At 34.3% G+C, this 20,162-nt stretch overlaps 1 protein-coding gene across 2 annotated transcripts in view; it reads right to left on the bottom strand.

Annotated features, from left to right (window-relative positions):
* Positions 1–20,162, bottom strand: part of Pigk (phosphatidylinositol glycan anchor biosynthesis class K) — a 97,738-nt gene that overhangs the window by 21,274 nt on the left and 56,302 nt on the right. Inside the window, exon 10 of one of the 2 annotated variants that reach the window (XM_048351611.1) lies at positions 3,403–3,487. In XM_048351611.1, the coding sequence (XP_048207568.1) occupies positions 3,403–3,487 (85 nt within the window). Of the gene's footprint in view, positions 1–3,402; positions 3,491–20,162 lie in introns of both variants that reach the window. The other variant, XM_048351610.1, reaches the window with a different exon arrangement.

Genomic DNA, 20,162 nt, shown 5'->3' on the forward strand with positions numbered 1-20,162 from the left:
ATTATGACCATTAACTTTAGAATACTTTCATCATTCAATAACAGGAACTTTGTGCCTGCCATTAGCAGTAGGTTCTTGTTCTCCCACTTCATCTCAGACTTGGTCAATCATTTATCTACCATTTGTTTCTATGGGTCAGACTATTCTGGATACTTTATAGAAATAGAAGCATACAATATGTGGGGATTTTGTGATTGGCTTCTCTCAACATAATGCTTATATGTTAGACAATTCATCTGTGTTATACAAAGTAAGTCTACTTTGTACCTTTTTATTGCTGATTGATATTCTGCCATATGGATATGTAATATTTTATTTATCTATTCACCAGTTTGTGAACATTTGGGTTGCCTACAGTCCTTGATGATGAATACTGATACCACAATGAGCATTTTTTAAATGGATGTATGTTTTCATATCTTTTGGGTGTATACTTATGCTGGAATCACTGAAGCATAAAAAAACTATCACATTGAGTTGGAATGTATGGCTTAAATTTTGCCAGTTTGGTGGGCTAACTAATTTTACTGAATTTGTAATGTAGATTTTCTTACTGCAATGGAGGCTCTTTTTTATTCAATAGCCATCTTGATTTATTTTTCTCTAAATCATTTGTCATGTCCTTTATCTCTTTTTTCCCCTAAAGAGCTGCTTTTTTTGTTGTTGTTTACCTTTTGTAAACTTGTTCCTTGTATACGAATCAATTTACATCATTCTCTTTGAAGACATATATGTCTTGATTCTAAAATTTTCAACTTGGTGGTCTTTACGTTATATAAGATACTCTATTTTTATGGCAGTGAATATCTCTTCTAGGTTTTTATGTTCACTAAAAAGTTTTTCTCTACTTCCAAGATCATTCAGTAGCTTAAATGTTTATCCAGCACTTTCAGTTATTTACTTAACACAAGTCTTTACTACACAAGATGTATCTTATGTATACAATGAAACACAGGTTTAATTATTTTTAATTGTCAAGTGGTAAATTTTTTGATCCTTTACTCTAGTGCACACTTAGTAGGTATTATTTGGCACTACAGAAATATAAAACAGAACAGAAAAAGAAGGTACTAATGTATATCCTACGTAGTAATAAACTTATCATGAAAATTTTGTTTTATTGTTTATTATTTGTTTTATTTGTTTACATCAAGGGTCACTGTACCCACCTCCAATCATGAATCAGAAACAGTGAATTAGTATCCTTCTTTGTGCTCCCCTGACCCATTTGTATTTTCTTTTACCTATACCATACTTGTTTGATTGTATTTGCTTTCTTTATTTGATCACTCCTAGACATTTCTTCCACATACATTACATAATCATTTTTTATTTGTCTCCACTATAATTGAAGATGGCTAATTTGGAAATATTTGTACTTTTATGGTATTTTTCCCCCCTCACTATCATCAAGTATTTAGTATGTCTGCATTCCCAAAACATGACATATTTCCAAGTCTCATACTGGAGGACCTGTTTGTTAAATTTAAATGTGATTATTTTATAGTCCTTTTCATTATTGTGACAGGGAAAATTTCCCATATACATTTCAATGGGTTTATAGCCAACATAAAGAAGCTATCAATTTTATTTAGCTTCTATCTCATCAGTCATTTCCAAATTAATTTGATCCTCTTGGGTTTCCTAGTAAAATAATCATATTTGTTTGAACCACTAGGAGAAAATAGTATTTGGTATAAAATAGCAGTACTGAGAATCCTAACTAGCTACACATTATAAACAGCACTGTATCAAATACAATGATTGCTCCAAAGACAGAGACACATTGCTCTCTTCTAATGCTGAAGTTGCTTCCATACCTAGCTCCTCCCTCATAAGCCCCATTTCCTTGGCAGCTTCTAACTTACACTAACATCTTCTATTCAATAAAAATACAATCAACTACCATGCAAAATTGGTTTAAAAATAGTGAAATTTGATAAAATCAAGTACTTAATTATAGTGTTCATAATTCAGTGTTAACATTAATACAGTACTTTATACTGCCAAATAAAAAACAACCGTACAATTCGAAATGTTTGCCAGGTTTAGCATTTCATCTTTGAACTTACACAGTGCTTAACAGCAAACCACAGCTGTGACATAAACCAATAAGTTTATTCATTCATGTTATAAAAATATTACTGACATTTCATCTGGTCAACCATCATAAAGGTTAATTCTTGCTTCTGCTTTCAGATTTTATCGTAGGTGAACCATTCTTGGGCAGATCCTATTTACCTATTCTGAACAAACCATAAACTGCTACATTGCTCATTCTTACTGCTAAGAACATATTGACTGGCTGCCTGCTCTGCAATTTAATTCATTTATGCTGAGAGTCAGGCATGAAGACAGAATTTTAAATGTGACATTTGCAGACTGTTAGGTCATTCTGGCTCTTACAACACTAGGGAATTCCTGACATATAAACTGAACCTGATTGCCATGCACAGATGAGTTTCCCAAAGGGGCATACTTCTCACTTGTTTTTGGTTATTTTTCTCAGCATTTTAACACTAAATTTCAGTATCAATGATATCAATGAAAAGATATAGCCAATATCTTAAATTAAAAGCCTGTTCCTTTACTACACTTAAGCTGGCGCTTCTCATCAATTCATACCAGCTAAACAAAAATCTTTTTGATCGAGACAGATGGAAAAATCTCATAATAATAATTAACATTCTGAGAGAGAAATTGTGACATGAAGGGGCTTTTTAACATTTCCTATAATCTCTAAGAATCTGAAAACTGCTAGGTCTAAAAGCTGTGACTCTTAGCCAATAGATTACTTAAAATGATTAGATTCTGACCCCCAGCAGGGCACAGGTTATATGTTGTCACAATTATAGTAAAAAATCTAATATTTACAACACTGCCTTTCCTAAGATAACAAGTGTAGAGAGATGAGACTTATAATTGGAAATAAACAAATGTCCACATGACATTTGAAATTACACTTTATAAGGGTTGATAATGGGGGTAAGGTGGACAAAGATAGGTGATAGTGTTTTCTCATTGTAGCAATTACAAAAAAATTGAACTAAATTATGTTTTTGGGCTCTTTCTCCTCGTCACTAACAAGTACTATATTATATAAAATGGCTCAAAATGAAAGTTTTCTGGAATTAAGTCTTGTCCTTGTGTAATGCACAAAAGATAACTTTGATTAACCCATATTTTAGATAAGTAAGAATTCTGGTGTTACACAGCAAGTAGCCTTTTAATAACATGCATTGAGGGAGACTTTTAACTGTAAGAGGTAAAGCCTAAAGAGGCACAGTCAGCCTGCAATGTCTTTCAGCTCAAGCACATTGATTCTGAGAAACCCAACAAAAGCAATTACTTTCCAGAGATTAAAGTCTTGTTGCTTACAAAAGAATAAAATGAAAAGCAAACCTGGTGTATTATCTGAGCTACAGGAAGTTGTTCAGCATATTTCAGAGGTTCGGTTAGTTCTTCATCTATCTGGTCGTCCGTATAGCTGCTGAAAAGAAATTTAAAAAACACAAAGCTAAGGTACATACTATTTTTAAATGACAAACAGTTAAATATGACAAAGGTAACTTATATTAAAATGCACATTTAGGGGCTGGGGATATGGCCTAGTGGCAAGAGTGCTTGCCTCATATACATGAAGCCCTGGGTTCAATTCCCCAGCACCACATATATAGAAAACGGCCAGAAGGGGCGCTGTGACTCAAGTGTGGCAGAGTGGAACAGTGCTCAGGCCCTGAGTCCAAGGCCCAGGACTGGCCAAAAAAATAAAATAAAATAAATAAAAATGCACATTTAGAGCAATTTTTAATAAACAATATTTACCAATAATCTGAAAAAAATCCAGTGAAAAATTTTAAATGACATGACCCAAAACTTATTGAACTTAGACTTTTGCCTCCTTAAAAATAAAAAAGTAGTGAATTCTGTGTCTTTAATTTGACTCATATTCAACATATTTGTTCAAGGGTCTTGAAAAATTCAGGGAAGGAAGAGAGAGAGAAGAAAGCAAACAGAGATAAAAGGAAAACCTTAGAAGTACCCTATGTTAGTCTGAAAGGAAAACGTTATCAGTAGATTCTCAATGAGCAAAGAGACTGTCTATTCTTGATTTAAATGTCATTTTTCATATTTTGCATATAATTATTTATTTTTAATTTTTATGAACATTTTTCTTTATTGTCAAAGTGTGATACAGAGGGGTTACAGGTTCATATGTAAGGCAGTGAGTACGTTTCTTGTTCAACTTCTTACCTCCTCCCTCATTTCCCCCTTCCCCCTCCCCCTTTCCTTCTACCCCCCAAGAGTTGTGCAGTTGACTTACACCAAATGGTTTTGTAAGTATTGCTTTTGGAATGGTTTGTCTTTTTGTTCTTTGTCTCTCAATTCTGATATTCCCTCTCCCTTCCTCCGTTCTAATACCTGTATAAACAGTGTCCAGGGTATTCAGATGAGATATAGTGGTAGCGGGGGGTACAACCGCAAGAAGGGAATACAAAAGAAACAAAACTAAACAAAGCAATCAAACAAATAAACAGACAAGAAAAAAATAACGAAGGTACGGTTTCACATGGCATGTTGATAATAACTACAACAGTGGTATAACTCTTGTTTCCACAATGTGGAGTTCATTTCACTTGGCATCATCTTATGTGATCATATGGGTGTAGCTATTGGGTTATTTTGATCTTTTACCAGACTAGCCTAATCATGTACTAACTACTCCCTATGAGGGACACCATAGGGTTTATGTTTCTTTGGATCTGGGTCACTTCACTTAATATGATTTTTTCCAAGTCCTTCCATTTCCTTATGAATGGGGCAGTGTCATTCCTTCTGATGGAGGTATAGAATTCCATTGTGCATATGTACCATATTTTCCTCATCCATTCATCTACTGAGGGGCATCTGGGTTGGTTCCATGTCTTTTTATCAATGCTCCTTAGATTATACATGAGGTACATATGAAAATGCAAGTATGCCTTATCTGACCTGACAAATATATTCTTGATGACAGGTGCTGGTATGTCCACATTTTTACCTCTGATATTGATAGGTCTAGTGAGACTAGACAGCTACCACTCTAGAATGTTTTCCCTGTACCAGTATTGGGTCTTAAACTCATGGCCATGCTCTACCTTAGTTTTTCACTTAAGGTTGCCAGTTTACTATCTGAGCCACTTCTGGCCTTTTGCTGGTTGACTGCAGATAAAAGTTGCCTCTAATTTGTCTGCCTGCACTATTTTTGATGTATAAACCACATATCTCAGCCTCCTGAGTAGCTAGAATTATAGACATGAGCTACTGGCACCTGCATTTAGAATCCCTTATTATCACACTCTTAAGTAAACAGATCTTTCCTTATTAATAATGGATGGCTTACCTCCATTCACCCTAACTAGGACCATTTTAATCTCACCAAAAGCTACAGAAGTCATAACTAGAAGCCCCTGTGCCTATTTATTAATGAGTGAACTGTGGGTCATTGTAACTTTTACTTGTGATTCAATGTATTTTATGTTTTCTTAATCTTTTGAATGAAGTTTATGGGATTGTACAAAAGAGTTTCCATTCACCGTGGCAGTGTGTGAGTACAATGAATCTTGATCAATGACATTCTTTCCCATGTTCCAACTGCACCCATCCTCTCTAGTTATCTGGTTCTGTTTTCACATATGTACACTGCATATTATGACTGTATGTAACCATCCTTCCAATTTCCACTTGTCTGAATCCTTCTCTTGACCTCACCATCTTCTGACAAAATACACATTCCAATTTTTTGAATATAACAAGTATAAACTGTTAAATGGCAACTACTTAAAAATAATACAAAATACAAATAATACTTTGTACAACTACTTAAAAATAATACAGAGAATAAACAAAAACATTAAAAAGTAGACTTTTGCTTCCTTTAAGATAAAAAGCAAAATACAAATAAAATCCATCTTGGTCATCTGTGTATGTCAAATGTTCATATTATACTATTCAAATGTTTGCTGAATAAAGATATGAAAAATGAAATAACATTCTCTGAAAGGTTAACCTTATATGGGAAATATTTCCTTTAAGATCTACATTTAAGCCAAGTGTGGTGGTTCACACCTGTATCCTAACTACTCAGGAGTCTGTGACTGAGCGAATCTTCATTTGAGGGTAGTCCAGGCAAAACGTTAGCAAGACCATATCTCAATCAATAGCTGGAAATGGTGGTGCCTTCCTGTCATCCCAACTATTTTGGAAGTATACATAGTAGAATCAAAGTTGAAGCCAGCCTAAACAAAATCAAAGCCCCTATCAGAAAAATAGCAAGCAAAACATAGCTGAGATGTGGCTCAAGTGGCAGAGTACCTACCTTAGCAGCACAAAACCCCTAAGTTTAAGCCCCAGTACTACTACAACAAAACAAAATAATGTAAAACACCTGATGTTTCTAGAAATAGAAAACCAAATACTAGATTGCACATTTAATGTTCTTTACATCTTTTCCTGAATGATACATCAGTTTATCAACTTAAAATGAGAAGTTTAAAAACCTAGACTTGGAGTTTTCTTGAAAAAGAAATGGGGGGGGGGGAGGAGACTAGTAGAAACTACCAAGGCTTCAGTAAAAAGGTCCTGATGCAACTGTAGATTCTCTCCCAAGGAAAAGCAGATGTGCACATGAACATAAAATTATACATTTGACTAGAATTTCACAAATCTCTTAGGTAAAAGCCACGTGTATTATTTAGCTTTAGCAAAAACACAACTAATTTAATCTTGGAGAGGTCTGGAGAGTCTTGCTGATGGTGGAAAAATATCAGTCTCAAAGCACTGTGCTTTACAGAAGTAGAAAAGTTGTTTCTGGGAGTTAGGAGGAAGGGACAGGAGGAACTATTACTACACAGTAAAGGAAACTGCTCTAGAGATACATGGTGAGGATGGCTATGCAAGCATGCAAATGTACCTGACACCAGTAAACTACAACAAGGCTCAAATAGCAGGTGTTCTATTATCTGCCATGAACTGCATTGTGCACCACATTCCAAGTCATGCTTTGAAACTCTGTCCTCCAGCACTTCCAAATATGACTATATTCCTAGTGTGAATCTTTAAAGAGTTATATTAAGTCGACGGGGTCTTTAAGGTGAATCCTGGACAAACATGAGTAGTGTCCTCAAAAGTAGGAGGAAGAGATTAGATCACAGAAACACAGGTAAGGCCACATGAAAATGTGAGAAAAAAAATGGCCAACTGCAATCCAAAGACAGAAAGACCTTACATGTATTTGTATTAGAACTAGGAAAGGGAAAGGGAATATCAAAATCGAGAGTCAAAGGATAAAAAGACAAATGACTCCAAAAGCAATACGTACAAAACCATTTGGTATAAACCAACTGAACAACTCCTGGGGGGAGAGGGTAAATGGGAGGGGGAGGGGGAAATGAGGGAGGAGGTAACAAACTGTACAAGAAATGTACCCATTGCCTTATGTATGAAACTGTAATCCCCTGTATATCACCTTGACAATAAATAAATATTCAGAAAAAAGGTGATAGATATGTTTATTATTCTGATTTGATCATTACGTATTATAAATAAAAATCAAAACATGACTTTGTACCTTCTAGATACAAATGAATAATGTCAATCACAAAATAAATCTAATAAGATTTAAAGGAAAAAAAAGAAACAGCTCTGCAAATGTCATCCAAATGGATAAAATTACATCACTATGTATGATGTAACATATGGGATGGCAGTGGCAGTGTGAGAGGCTCTGGCTATGTATTTGTGCCAGAGATCACAGCTTCAAACACTGTGAGGTGTGCATTGCCCTTAGTGTGGATGATTTATGGGGCATCTTGGAGTCTTTTGTGTGTTTGTAGTTAATATATGTCCCTATTCAATAAATAAATAAATATTTTATTTGGAAAAAAAAAAGGAATTCATTCCTAACAACATCCTTTGCACTCCAGCCTCTAAGAAGGTATGTTTGTCTAAGTGATCTGGTCTAGTATTTTGTTACAGCAACCTTAGCAAACTACTATAGTTTATTTTACCACGAAGGATTTTACCACGAACAAAATAACACTAATGTATTGCACAATGCCCATTTCAAAATGTTTATCAATATTTTCATGTGTAAAAATGCACAGCAACAAGAGAAAAAAAAGGAAATCATAAAATTTAAAACCTTTGAGCAGACCACAGTGACATCAGACTGTAATGCTAGCTACTTGAAAGGCAAAGATCAGGGACTGAGGTTCCGGGCCAGCCCAGGCATAAAAATTTGAGACTGATAGGGAATAATTAGCACAGGTTTAGGCTAGTCACAGCAGAGGATCACAAGAGCCCAACAACTATACCCTTATGAACACAGAAGATGATGCTAAGTGAAATGAACTCCATGTTATGGAAATGAGTGTTATATCACTGTTAAAATTACTTTCAACATGCCATGGGAAACCGTAGCTTTTATTGTTGATCCTCTTGTATCCCTTCCTGTGGTTGTCACCGCACTACCACTATATCTCATCTGAGTACATAAGAAACTGTACATACTGGTATTAGAACTAGGGAAGTGAAAGGGAATACCAAAATCGAAAGACAAAGCATAAAAAGACAAACGACTCCAAACGCAATACTTGCAAAACTGTTTGTAAACCAACTGAACAACTCATGGGGGGAGAGGGAAGGGGGAATGAGGGAGGAGGTAACAAATAGTACAAGAAATGTACCCATGGCCTGACGTACGAAACTGTAACCTCTCTGTACATCTCCTTGACAATAAATAAGTAATTATTAAAAAAAATTGAGACTGAATCGTAATAGCTGTGCATGGTGGCTTTCACCAATCATTCCGGTGACAAAGGGAAGAAGCACAAGCAGGAGGACTTAAAACTCTGTACTACAAAGAACATGCTCAAGAAAACAGAAAAAAAAAAAAAAAAGGCTGGGAATGTGACTTAGTGGTAGCGTGCTTGCTAGCAGGCTTAAAGCCCTGGGTTCGATTCCTTAATACTACCACATGAACAGAAAAGGGCAGAAGTGGCACTGTGGCTCAAGTGGTAGAGTACTAGCCTTCAGCAAAAGAAGCTCAGAGACAGTGCTCAGGCCCCAGGACTGGCAAAAAGAAAAAAAAATAATGAAGCGCGCGCACACACACACACACACACACGCGCGTGCACACATACCCAGACACGCAGAATAAGTTTTATAAATTATATATTAAAAAACACTTATCAGGGCTGGGGATATAGCCTAGTGGCAAGAGTGCCTGCCTCGGATACACGAGGCCCTAGGTTCTATTCCCCAGCACCACATATACAGAAAACGGCCAGAAGCGGCACTGTGGCTCAAGTGGCAGAGTGCTAGCCTTGAGCGGGAAGAAGCCAGGGACAGTGCTCAGGCCCTGAGTCCAAGGCCCAGGACTGGCCAAAAAAAAAAAAAAAAAAAACACTTATCAATAATATACATACCACAACTCAATATTAAAAGTATAAATACACGCATTTTTCCCCCTTCTTCAACAGGAATATTTTCAAGTAAAACCAAAATATTTTTAACTGTTTCTTTTTAGTGTGGTCTATGGTAGAAAGAATACTGGAGAGAATCAGTTTAATGCCACTGTCTGGATTTGTCTCAAGAGACCAGAGATTTCACTAAGTAGAATCACATCATGAACAGTAATTCCAAAGTATGGAGCACTATGAAAAAGTCACTCTTCACTAGTTACCTCAAAGGTCTAAAGTAACCACTCACTCACAAAGTATTTCTTAACCAATACAAAAGATATTTCTTTAGTTATGAAAAAATATTGGAAATTTGGCAATTTGTTTTGAGTGACTTTTTTGTTGTGGTTGATACTGGGGCTTGAACTCAGGGCTAATAAGCATGCTATGTGGGCACTCTACAACTCAATCCATGCCTCTAGCCCATTAAGTAAATTCTTTAAAAAAATCAAGAAATGATTATAGAAAATTCATATTTCTATTTTATATACTTTCTGCTGAACTATGTATGTTAGTTGCAGTTATCAGGACAGTACATATCTCACTATTTCAGCACTTAACAACCAAGAATCAATTTGAAATTTTTCTTTAGAACTGCAACATTTTGTCAAAGATGCTCCTACAGCAGTGCTCACGTAATCTTAGGAAGAATCCCAATGGACATGAAAGTTTATTTATTAAGTGTTTCACAATCAGTTAATGTGATTATACACTGTGAATGTATATGTATGTGTTGTGTGAATACAGTGGCACCAGCAATGCCCACACCCCAGCTTTTTGCTAGATAAGAGAAGATAGAATCTTAAGGACTGTTCTGCGTGGGTTAGCTTCAAAAGGAGATTCTCTGGATTTCAGACTCCTTAGTAACTAGGATTGCTGGCATGAGCCACCAGAGCCTGGCATGATTATTCATTTTTTTCAATATTGTTTTTATATGTTGTTATTGACTGATGATAGAATTAGTGAGTTAAGAGATGACAGTTGTTGGATGTTCCGCTTATTTAAATAATTTTCCATTTTCCAGTTCTTACTACTTTTTTATTTCTTTTTTAAAATTGTATTATTATAATCTTTAAGTAGTTGTATAAAGAGCTGCCATTTAACAAAGCAGTTTGTGAATACAAAGTTGATCAATGTCACTCCTGGAGGCTCAGACATCCTTTGCCTATTTACTTTTTTATTTTGCCAATCACTTTATTTTTTTACTTTATTTTTTTAAATTTAATTTTGTTGTCAAGGTGACGTACAGAGGGGTTACAGTTATATATGTTAGGTACTGAGTACATTTCTTGTCAAACTTGCTACCCCCCTCATTTTTCTCCCACTTCCCCTCCCTCCAAACCTCCCTCCCCAAGTTGTATAGTTAATTTCCAACATATTATCTTGTATCACTGTTTCAATGGCTCACACTTTACCCTTTCAATCACCATTTTGATATTCCCCTTCCCTTCTCTAATTCAGGTAAGTTTATATACAATACCCAGGGTACCAAAGTCAAATACAGTGACAACAAGGGATAAATCAAATGAAAGAAAAAGAAATAATTTCACATAGTACATTAAAAACAACATAAAAGCTTGAATTTTAAGGTTAATACCAGGATGTAACTTAAAAGTTGCCCGTTCTAGATCAATTTGCTCAAGTATACAGAAGATCTTTTGAGTATGAAAATCCAGTTTTTATTTCTGCAAAGCTTCCAGTTATAACTTCAAAATATTCTGTGTATATTTCTATATGGTTCTCTAGTTCAAGTACCAGACTGAATACAATTGAGCTTGCCAAGCATTTTCTCTGTTCCTTTTTACTTCATATTTCAATATCATTTTTTGACTCTTTTGTTTCTATTCTTCATGTCAACTTTTGGTAATATCTATTTTCGCTGGGATACTTTGTAAATTTATTTTCTATTTTTTATTTTAAAAAATTGTTAATTTTATTATGTTATAATCTCTAGTAATACAAGAGTTGCCATTAAACAAAGCTGTTTATAAATACAATGCAGCTTGATCAATGTCACTTCTTTTAACATTCTCACTTATCCCTCTCAACCTACCCCTTCCCTCACTTTTATTAAATCTGTAGACTATACATTGAATTTTTTACTGCATTCCCCCTACTTCTTCTTCTTCTCTTCATTAGTTTACCGCTTTCCCCTTAACCCTGTCCCACCCCTTCAACTATCTATTTCTTGATGTTTATTTGCTGAGTCTTGACTTTGCCTTTCTAAAGTATTACACAGAGTTCTCTACCATAAATCAGTTAATGTATTTGTATAGCCTTGCATACCACCCAATATATTTATTTATATGTGTATAAGCTAAGTCTAGCTTCCACATATTATGGAAAACATGCAACCTTTGTCTCTCTGGGCATGACTTAATTACTTCATTAACATAATTTTTGGTGTCCTTCCATTACTTTACAAATAATACAATATCATTCTAACCAATGAGTAAATATGTATAAATATCACATTTCCTTTTCATTTCAGTCACTTTCTGTTGCACACATCTGTTTGTTGTTTGTAATTTTCTAGTGGGAGTTTTTAAATATCTGGCTCATGATGTCCTCTCATAACATAGTTGCTGAAGATAGGTTCTTCATGCTGAAGAGTTGTTTTTCAGTTTTTGTTTTGATTTTTTTGTTGTTGTTTAGTTTTTCTTTTTCTTCTTCCTTTTTCCTTCCTCCTTCTCCTTCTTCTTTTGACGAGTACTGGGACTGAACTCAGCCCACGGGTGAGCCATACCCCCGGCTCTTTTTGCTTTCATTACTTTTCAGACTGGGGTCTTCCTTTCTGTCTGTCTTGGACTGCTACTCTCCTATTTATACTTCCAGAATAGCTAGAATACAATTGAGCACCAATTCACCCACATGATTTTTGGTTTTTATATTTCAGCTTCTCAAGTAGCTAGGATTACAGCTATGAACCACCACACTGTTCATGTAGTTTCCTTTGTTTTTATTTTTCCTTTTACTGTGTGCCTGTATAGATACATTAATATTATACAGATGTTGGTTTCTGTTATATGTTTATATCGGCCTTTTCAGCATCCACAATGACAGGTTATCAAGTGGCAGAGGAAAAAGGATGACCTAAGGTCATCTATCCTTTATGATCAATCCTTATAAAGTAATTCAGAGAGAAAGAAATGCAAATGTTAATTTCAATTTACATGTGGCTGACATCCCAAAGAGACCTGAAGTCTTCCCCCTACAAATCACTAAAGTTAATTTCTTAAAGTCATCCTACTATTTCTATTTTTTCAGCATTTCAGGCCTGTCAGCCCCCATTCCAAGAATATCCCTTTTCCATTCACTAAGAAGGCCTATTTTTATAACTTAATAAGGGGCTGACCTATGCATAAAAAAGCTGTGCATTCCCAAAGGATAAAAACACAAACCAATACAACAATACTTACAAAACCATATGGTATAAACCAACTGTACAACTGATGAGGGGAGAGGGAAATGGGGAGGGGGGAAATGTACTCAAATGGGGATGGGAATATGGCCTAGTGGTAGAGTGCTTGCCTTACATACAAGAAGCCCTGGGTTCTATTCCTCAGCACCACATATATAGAAAAAGCCAGAAGTGGCGCTGTGGCTCAAGAGGTAGAGTGGTAGCCTTGAGCAAAAAGAAGCCAGGGACAGTGTTCAGGCCCCGAGTCCAAGACGTAGAGCTGGCAAAAAAAAAAAAAAAAAAGTATTCACTGCCTTACATATGAAACTGTAACCCCTCTGTACTTCACTTTAACAATAAAGAAGAAAAAGGAAAAGCTGTTTAATCCTCATTCACATTATCTTTTTTCAAAGATGGTTTGTAAAACACAACAAATGAAAATTGTTGATGCTGTTAATTTTAAATCCCATACAATAGGTTACTATATCAAATGAAAATGAGATGAAATATTATCTAAATCCTCTGCATACATAAAATGTAGCTAGAAAATGATAAAATGTATTAAATTATTTAAATTGTTAAATTTATTAAATTTTCTTTTATGCTTTCTTTTTCTCTTCCATAAATGCCCAGAACCCTCAAAAACTCTTCTTCTTCTGTCTTATCCAAGGACTCCAGAAATAACACTTTAAAATTCTTTACCATTCTCATGCATAAGGTCATCTCTGACTCAGAAAGAGTGAAGTTTTTATTCTATAATGTCATATAGAAATTAGATTATTCACATATAAAACGACATGGCTTTTTGCAGACTAAAGGCTAATGTATCTTTCCAAATACTGAAAATAAACTAAAATGAGGGAAGTGGACACATAGTATTATGCGCAATACAAACAAAAATTCAAGAACAATAAGTAACTCAAAACACATTACCTAGAGTAACCCAAAACCATTAGAAAGTTCCTTAAATATCACAAACAGAAATCTAATGCAATGCTCAGTATAGCCTCTAGAGTATGGTTAGTCAGAATAACTACTTAAAAGTACAAGGATATAAAAGACAAATCAGTTTATTACAGTCTAAATCTTAAAACTAATTTCTTTCCCTTTGTTTCTTTTGGGGGGGGAGGGGTGCCAGTACTGGGGCTTGAACTGAGGTGAAGGTCTGGATGCTGACCCTTAGCTTTTTCATTCAAGGCCAGTACTCTACCACTTGAGCCATAGCTCCACTTCCAGCTTTTAATGGTTAACTGGAAGTAAGAGTCTCATTGATTTTCTTACCTGGACCATCTTCAAACCATGATCCTCACATCTAAGTATCTAGGATTACAGGCAGAGAAACTGTTATCTGGTTTAAACTGAATTTCTAACATGCCCAAGTAGTCAAACAGTTGATAACACACATTGGGCAAAATATAACTGACAAATATAATGGCATTACTGAATTTAAAGATACTAGGGGGAAAAAAAAACAGGAACAAACACCAAATGTCACAATTCCAGAAAGGTCCCAAGAGCTGATGAAGATTGTTTTTGTAATAGCAGCAAGAAGCCATCTATTGCAGCATCATCACCCATGAGATGAGATCCCTACCCAAACACCTGGCATGATCGTTCTTCTAATTATCAAATTAAAAACTTGACAGAAAAGGTATGACTTTGGTTATTATTATTCTAAAAGCTCACAGAATAGATGAAGCAGAGAAAGGAGACCTAAAATGAGACAGATCAGAAAGTTAGTTTTCAAGAGAATTAAAATTACACTAATTTATGGCCTATTTGTTAAAATGTGTTTTACTTTTATTATCAGCTTACAACTCAGCTCAAAGAGGGTCTCCCAAGTAACTCAGTAATGTTAGTATAATAAAATCTCAGAAAAGTAAGCTCTGGTTCTCATTTCAGGGCCTTTAGAAGTAACCTCATCTCTGGTAGAAGTTAAACTAAATATTCACACAATCTACTAATCTGTACTTGTAAACAATTATTTTAGTAGCACCATGGGCAATTTGAATACATTGGTGAGGGTGAGCAAGAGGATGGTATCAGGGAAATAAACTGTCAAAGTAATCTTGAGTATTTAACTCAATACTTTATACTATTAAACCTATGAGTATATGTGCACTATACTAGTGGTATTGTCTTGCTTTATATGTACAGGAAAACACAAAAACATCCAAAAATTGTTTTATTAATATATTATACTGTCAACAATTCAGTAACTTGTCTTTTCATTCAATTATATAAGCCCAAATACAGCCTCTCATGTTTTTCACTTGTTTTTTTGTCTGTTTTGTGAGCTAATGGTAAAAACTAAAAGAACTTTCACATGTTAAGATGGCTGAAAAATGAAGTTAAAAGAATACTTCATGATATATTTATATCAAATTCAAATTTCAGTGTTGTGCAATAATAACAGAGTTGAGTAACTGCAACCAAGACTGTAAATTCAATAGAAGCTAAAATATTCTCTTTTAGAGATTTTCTAATATTTGTCACAGAAACACTGTTTTAAACTAAGAGTTGCTGAGACACAATTGTTTCAGCATGATTTTTTATTATCCTTTCCTTCATTAAAAATAATAAATAAAATCTTGTCTATAACATATTGTTATGCATGGCTCTTATATAAGGCTTTATAATCGTTTGCATTTTTATTTACCAAATGTGAATGAATATCATATTATTTTAGTAATTACGTAACATGTATTGCTATACCTGGCTCTTTTAATGCTTTATAATCTTTTTTCACATTTGTTTACCTACTGTGAATGGATATATTATTTTAATAATTACAGGCTTAGAAAAGTATAAATACTTCTCCCACAACTACTCTCTGCTTAGTCATCTAGATGGCCTTGGCTATTCTTGTCCAACTGAATTTAATGACTAAGTTCCGTGACAAATTCTGGAAGGACAATAATGGTGAAGAGTATGCATGTGGATGCAGATAGCTAGCACTTCCACTTTTAAGAAAGCCACAAGATACAAACCTCTGTTACCTGTAATCATTTGTAAAATTATTATATATCTTACAGTTTTGAGTATTAAACAAGTTAATAATTTCAAAGTTCTTAGAACAGTGTTTGGCATTTACTGAACACTGGTAACTTAAAAGCAGTTGTATTTACAAATTAATTAGATGAAGCTACATGATAATACTTTATCTTTAACTCTAACAGTGGTCCACTTCTCCATGCATTTAGGCTCACCTTTGTGTTCTATACTTAATTTTTATAATAATTTCTACAGAAAAGATAAAAACTTTTGACATGTATATCTAGGGTCAACTACAGTAGTTTTAACTTATACTTTATAATATATAATGTTGATGACATACTATGTATATGTGATAAACACAAATAGATCCATCATTTTTTACCCTGACCCTCACAGACACCTATTATGACTCACCTATGCAGTCACACTTCTACCTTTACTTAACACTACAAATTTAGCTCCAAAAAATTCCCCTGCTGATAAAAGTTCCCTTCAAGCTTCAACTTATCACTGGCATTCAGCAGTGTAGCAGGGAGCTCTGTTTGCAGGCCCCCAAAGAAGGGTTGTTTTGTTATGTTTAATCAACTTCACAGATTAGGTAAGACGAAGACCAAGCTAACAATGTCTGTCAGAATGGGCCATATGTAGCATGGCTGATAAAAATGCAAATCAAGCTATATAAATAGCACCACAGTATAGCAAGTAAAGATGTTAACACTCCACTAAGTCTCTTGCACTAAAGGAAAGACATGATTAAGGTAAGTTTTTGGTGGCAAGTGTGCTCATTTTATATACTGTCCTCAATTCTTATAATTATGCTATAGGTACAAGGCTTCAGAGAGACTGAAGAATAGGCCCAAAGACACAAATGAAGTAACTAGATTAAAATATGAATGAAAGTCCATTCAGCATCATGCTCTTGCTACTGTGCCAGGTTGCTTCAAAGATTTCTCCCAGCACTGGGAAGGCAATTTAACAATGCCTACCTTGTAGAATACTTTAAAAACTAGATAAAAGGCATATTATGATTTTAATAAAAATGCCAACTTCTAAAATGAAATTACAGATTGATATCACTAACATAAATGTCTTTTACCTCTTATTTTATTTGATAGCTACAATCTCAGTGTTTTATACATAAATAACCTGTTTGAAAAATGAACCTACCCGGCACTGGTAGCTCACATCTGTAATCCTAGGTAGTCAGGAGGCCAAGAACTAACGATTGCAGTTCAAAGCCAGCCTGGGCTTTTAGAAAAGTCCATGAAACTCCTGTCCCCAATAAAGTGTTCAGAAGAAGTTGGAAGTGGCAGTGTGGCTCAAATGTTAGATCATTAGCCTTGAGCAAAAGAAGCACAGGGTCAGTGCCAGGCCCTGAATTCAATCCTCAGGGATTGCGCGCACGCGCACACACAAAAGAAAATTGAATCTACATTTTCCCACTAATCTACAGATAAAGATTACTAATTACAAATGATTCTAAAACAAAAATCTTAACTTTCTGGTGTTTTTCAATTTCTTGTTAATAGACTCAAAAACATACAAACCAATATACATTTTTTAAGTGCCAGAAAAGTAGCAACTCAATAGTACCTATAAATTTAGTTATTTTATATTTTATTTTAATTGTTACATTTCTTAAAGCAAAGCAACTTACACATACAGAAGTACTTACCATTCCTTTTCAAACTGACAATTCAATACCAAGTTTTTCTCTCTCATTTAATGATCTGAAGGAACAGACACCACTATTTATTCAAAGGTACAATCCATTTAGGGAAAGGTTCCATTTATACAAATATATGATAGTACTGCCACCTTCTGGTAGAACACAATTTCCCAACTCTTTACAGTATTTCTACAACTGAGATTCCTCCAGATTTCAGAAAAAAATGATTTCTTATAAATAAAAATGGAACAAATAATTTAAGTGAATGCAGAAAATAGAATTATAATAGTTAATCTTTGTACTGCATATGATAAACTTTCTTAATATTTGCAACACGTACTGAACCCTCAATATTTGAAGCACAGAATCAAGCACTTTATAAGCAAAATGAAAACTGATTTTCAAACACTATTAGGAAATACAGTTTTCATCCCCATTTTATGGAGGCAGAAGCTGAAGAGTTCAAGTGATTTTTCCCAAGGTTGTAGAGCTACAAAAGGCATATTCCTATGGCCTTGTTTTCACTACTATGCTGCATTCTTCTCTGAAACAGCAAATTATAGACGTTAAATCAATTCTTAATTTACTTAGAAAATTAAGGTTTCATTTAGGAGTGGAGTGACATTACTTGATATGGTAAGATGGAAAATGGCAAATATATGGCTTAGTGGCATTGTGCATGGCTAGCATGCATGAAGCCCTGGGAATAATATATTATTCATAATTAATTTTGTCTAATGCTGACCAATTTTTTGGATATCTACACCTAAGTTCTGATTTTATTTCCTAAATAAGAAGAAATACTCTAGAATTCACAATTCAATGAATTAATACATTAATAGTAGGTCTTTTACATTTCCATATCAATTTTGCAACCAGCCTGTCAATCACTCTCCACTTAAAAAAATAAAAGCCTACTAAAGTTTTCATTGGGACTTGACTTCTCAACATCAGAATCAATCAATAAAACCTCAAAATACTGAATGATTAAAAAAAAAACAATTCTATTTCTGAATTTGAGCAACCAACAAATGGAAAATTAATACCTAAATAACTGTTGAGATTTCTCTGTGGATTGAAGAACCCCATATTGTTATATATCCATATTCTCCAAGTTGACATGACCAATTTAATCTTAATCAAAATCCCAATAGGTTTCTTCCTATTGAGATTCTTTAAGAAATTGACAAGTTGATTCAGAAATAAAATTAACTTCAAACCCTACCAAACATGTCAAACTCAAAAATTAATTCAGAATGGACAGAGGCCAAAAGTAAAAGTAAAAGGTATAAAACTTCTAAAGGAAAATCTTTCTGACTTTAGGTAAGGAAAAACTTCTTTCTTTGCACAAAGGACACTAAAGATAAAGAAAAACAGATCAATGAAATCCATGAACATTAAATCTACTCTTTAAAACATGTCTTGAGGAAAATGAAAGGCAAACTCACAAACTGGAAAAACATACACCTGAGAAAGAACTTGTATCTAGAATATATAAAGAATTTTATACTTTAATAAGAAAACAACAACTTTGTAAAAGTGAGCAAAAGACTTTAGATACTAAATGAGAGGTATATGAGTGATCAATATGAAGATAAAATTATGTTTAACATCCCTAGTCATTAGAAATACAAATTAAAATTACAGTGGGATATTACTATAGAATTAGATATTACTACAACCATCAGAACCACTAAGATGAAGAAAGAAAATATAAAATATAACAAAAGCAAGTAGGAATATGGAACAATTATTTGTGAGAATATAAAATAATAATCATTTTGAAAATAACTTAGAAGTTTCTTATAAATAAAATTAAATATGCATTTCCACATGGCCTGGTAATCCCTCAAATGAAATAAAAGCTTACATTTGTATGCAAATGCTTAAAGCCATTGTATTCATAATTTCCAAAAACTGGGGGGAAGCATATCTATCAGTGAGTAAAAATGGAAAAACTATGGTCCAACAATAAAAATGTACACTTCTCAAGAGTAGGAAGAACTATTGGTAGATATGACAACAGAGAAAAGGATGGGGAAGAGGGTGAGGGAAGAAGAAAGGAAGAGAGGAAGGAAACAATTTCACTCACAAGATTAATCAAAAAATGAAGAAAACAAAGCACTTAGGAATAAATTTAACTAATGAACTACCAAGGAACAACACTGAAAATCATTATACATTTATGAAAAATACTGATGAGAAAAAGGTACAAATAAATAGAAATCTTGTATTCATGGACTTGAAGAACACTGGTAAACTGCCTATATAATTCAAAGCACTCTACAGAGTCAATGCAACCTCTATCAAAATTCTAAGCACATTTTCACAGAAACAGAAAAATCAGTCCTAAAATTTGTACAAAACCAAAGAAAAGATGACCAAATAGCCAAGGTAAGCTTAACAAAAGGAACAAAGCTGGAGACATTAGTTCTTTTAGTTGCTTGGTTTCAAAATAATCAAAACAGCATGGTAATAGCAAGCTCCTCCCCGAGCCAAAAACAAATCCACACACCACACAGACCAAAGAAGCAGAATGAACATTCCAGAATACATCCATACTTTTAGAACCAAAACTGAAGGAGTTGGGTGGCTT

Source organism: Perognathus longimembris, chromosome 7 (assembly GCF_023159225.1).
Source record: "Perognathus longimembris pacificus isolate PPM17 chromosome 7, ASM2315922v1, whole genome shotgun sequence".
In the NCBI taxonomy this organism is placed as follows: Eukaryota; Metazoa; Chordata; class Mammalia; order Rodentia; family Heteromyidae; genus Perognathus; species Perognathus longimembris.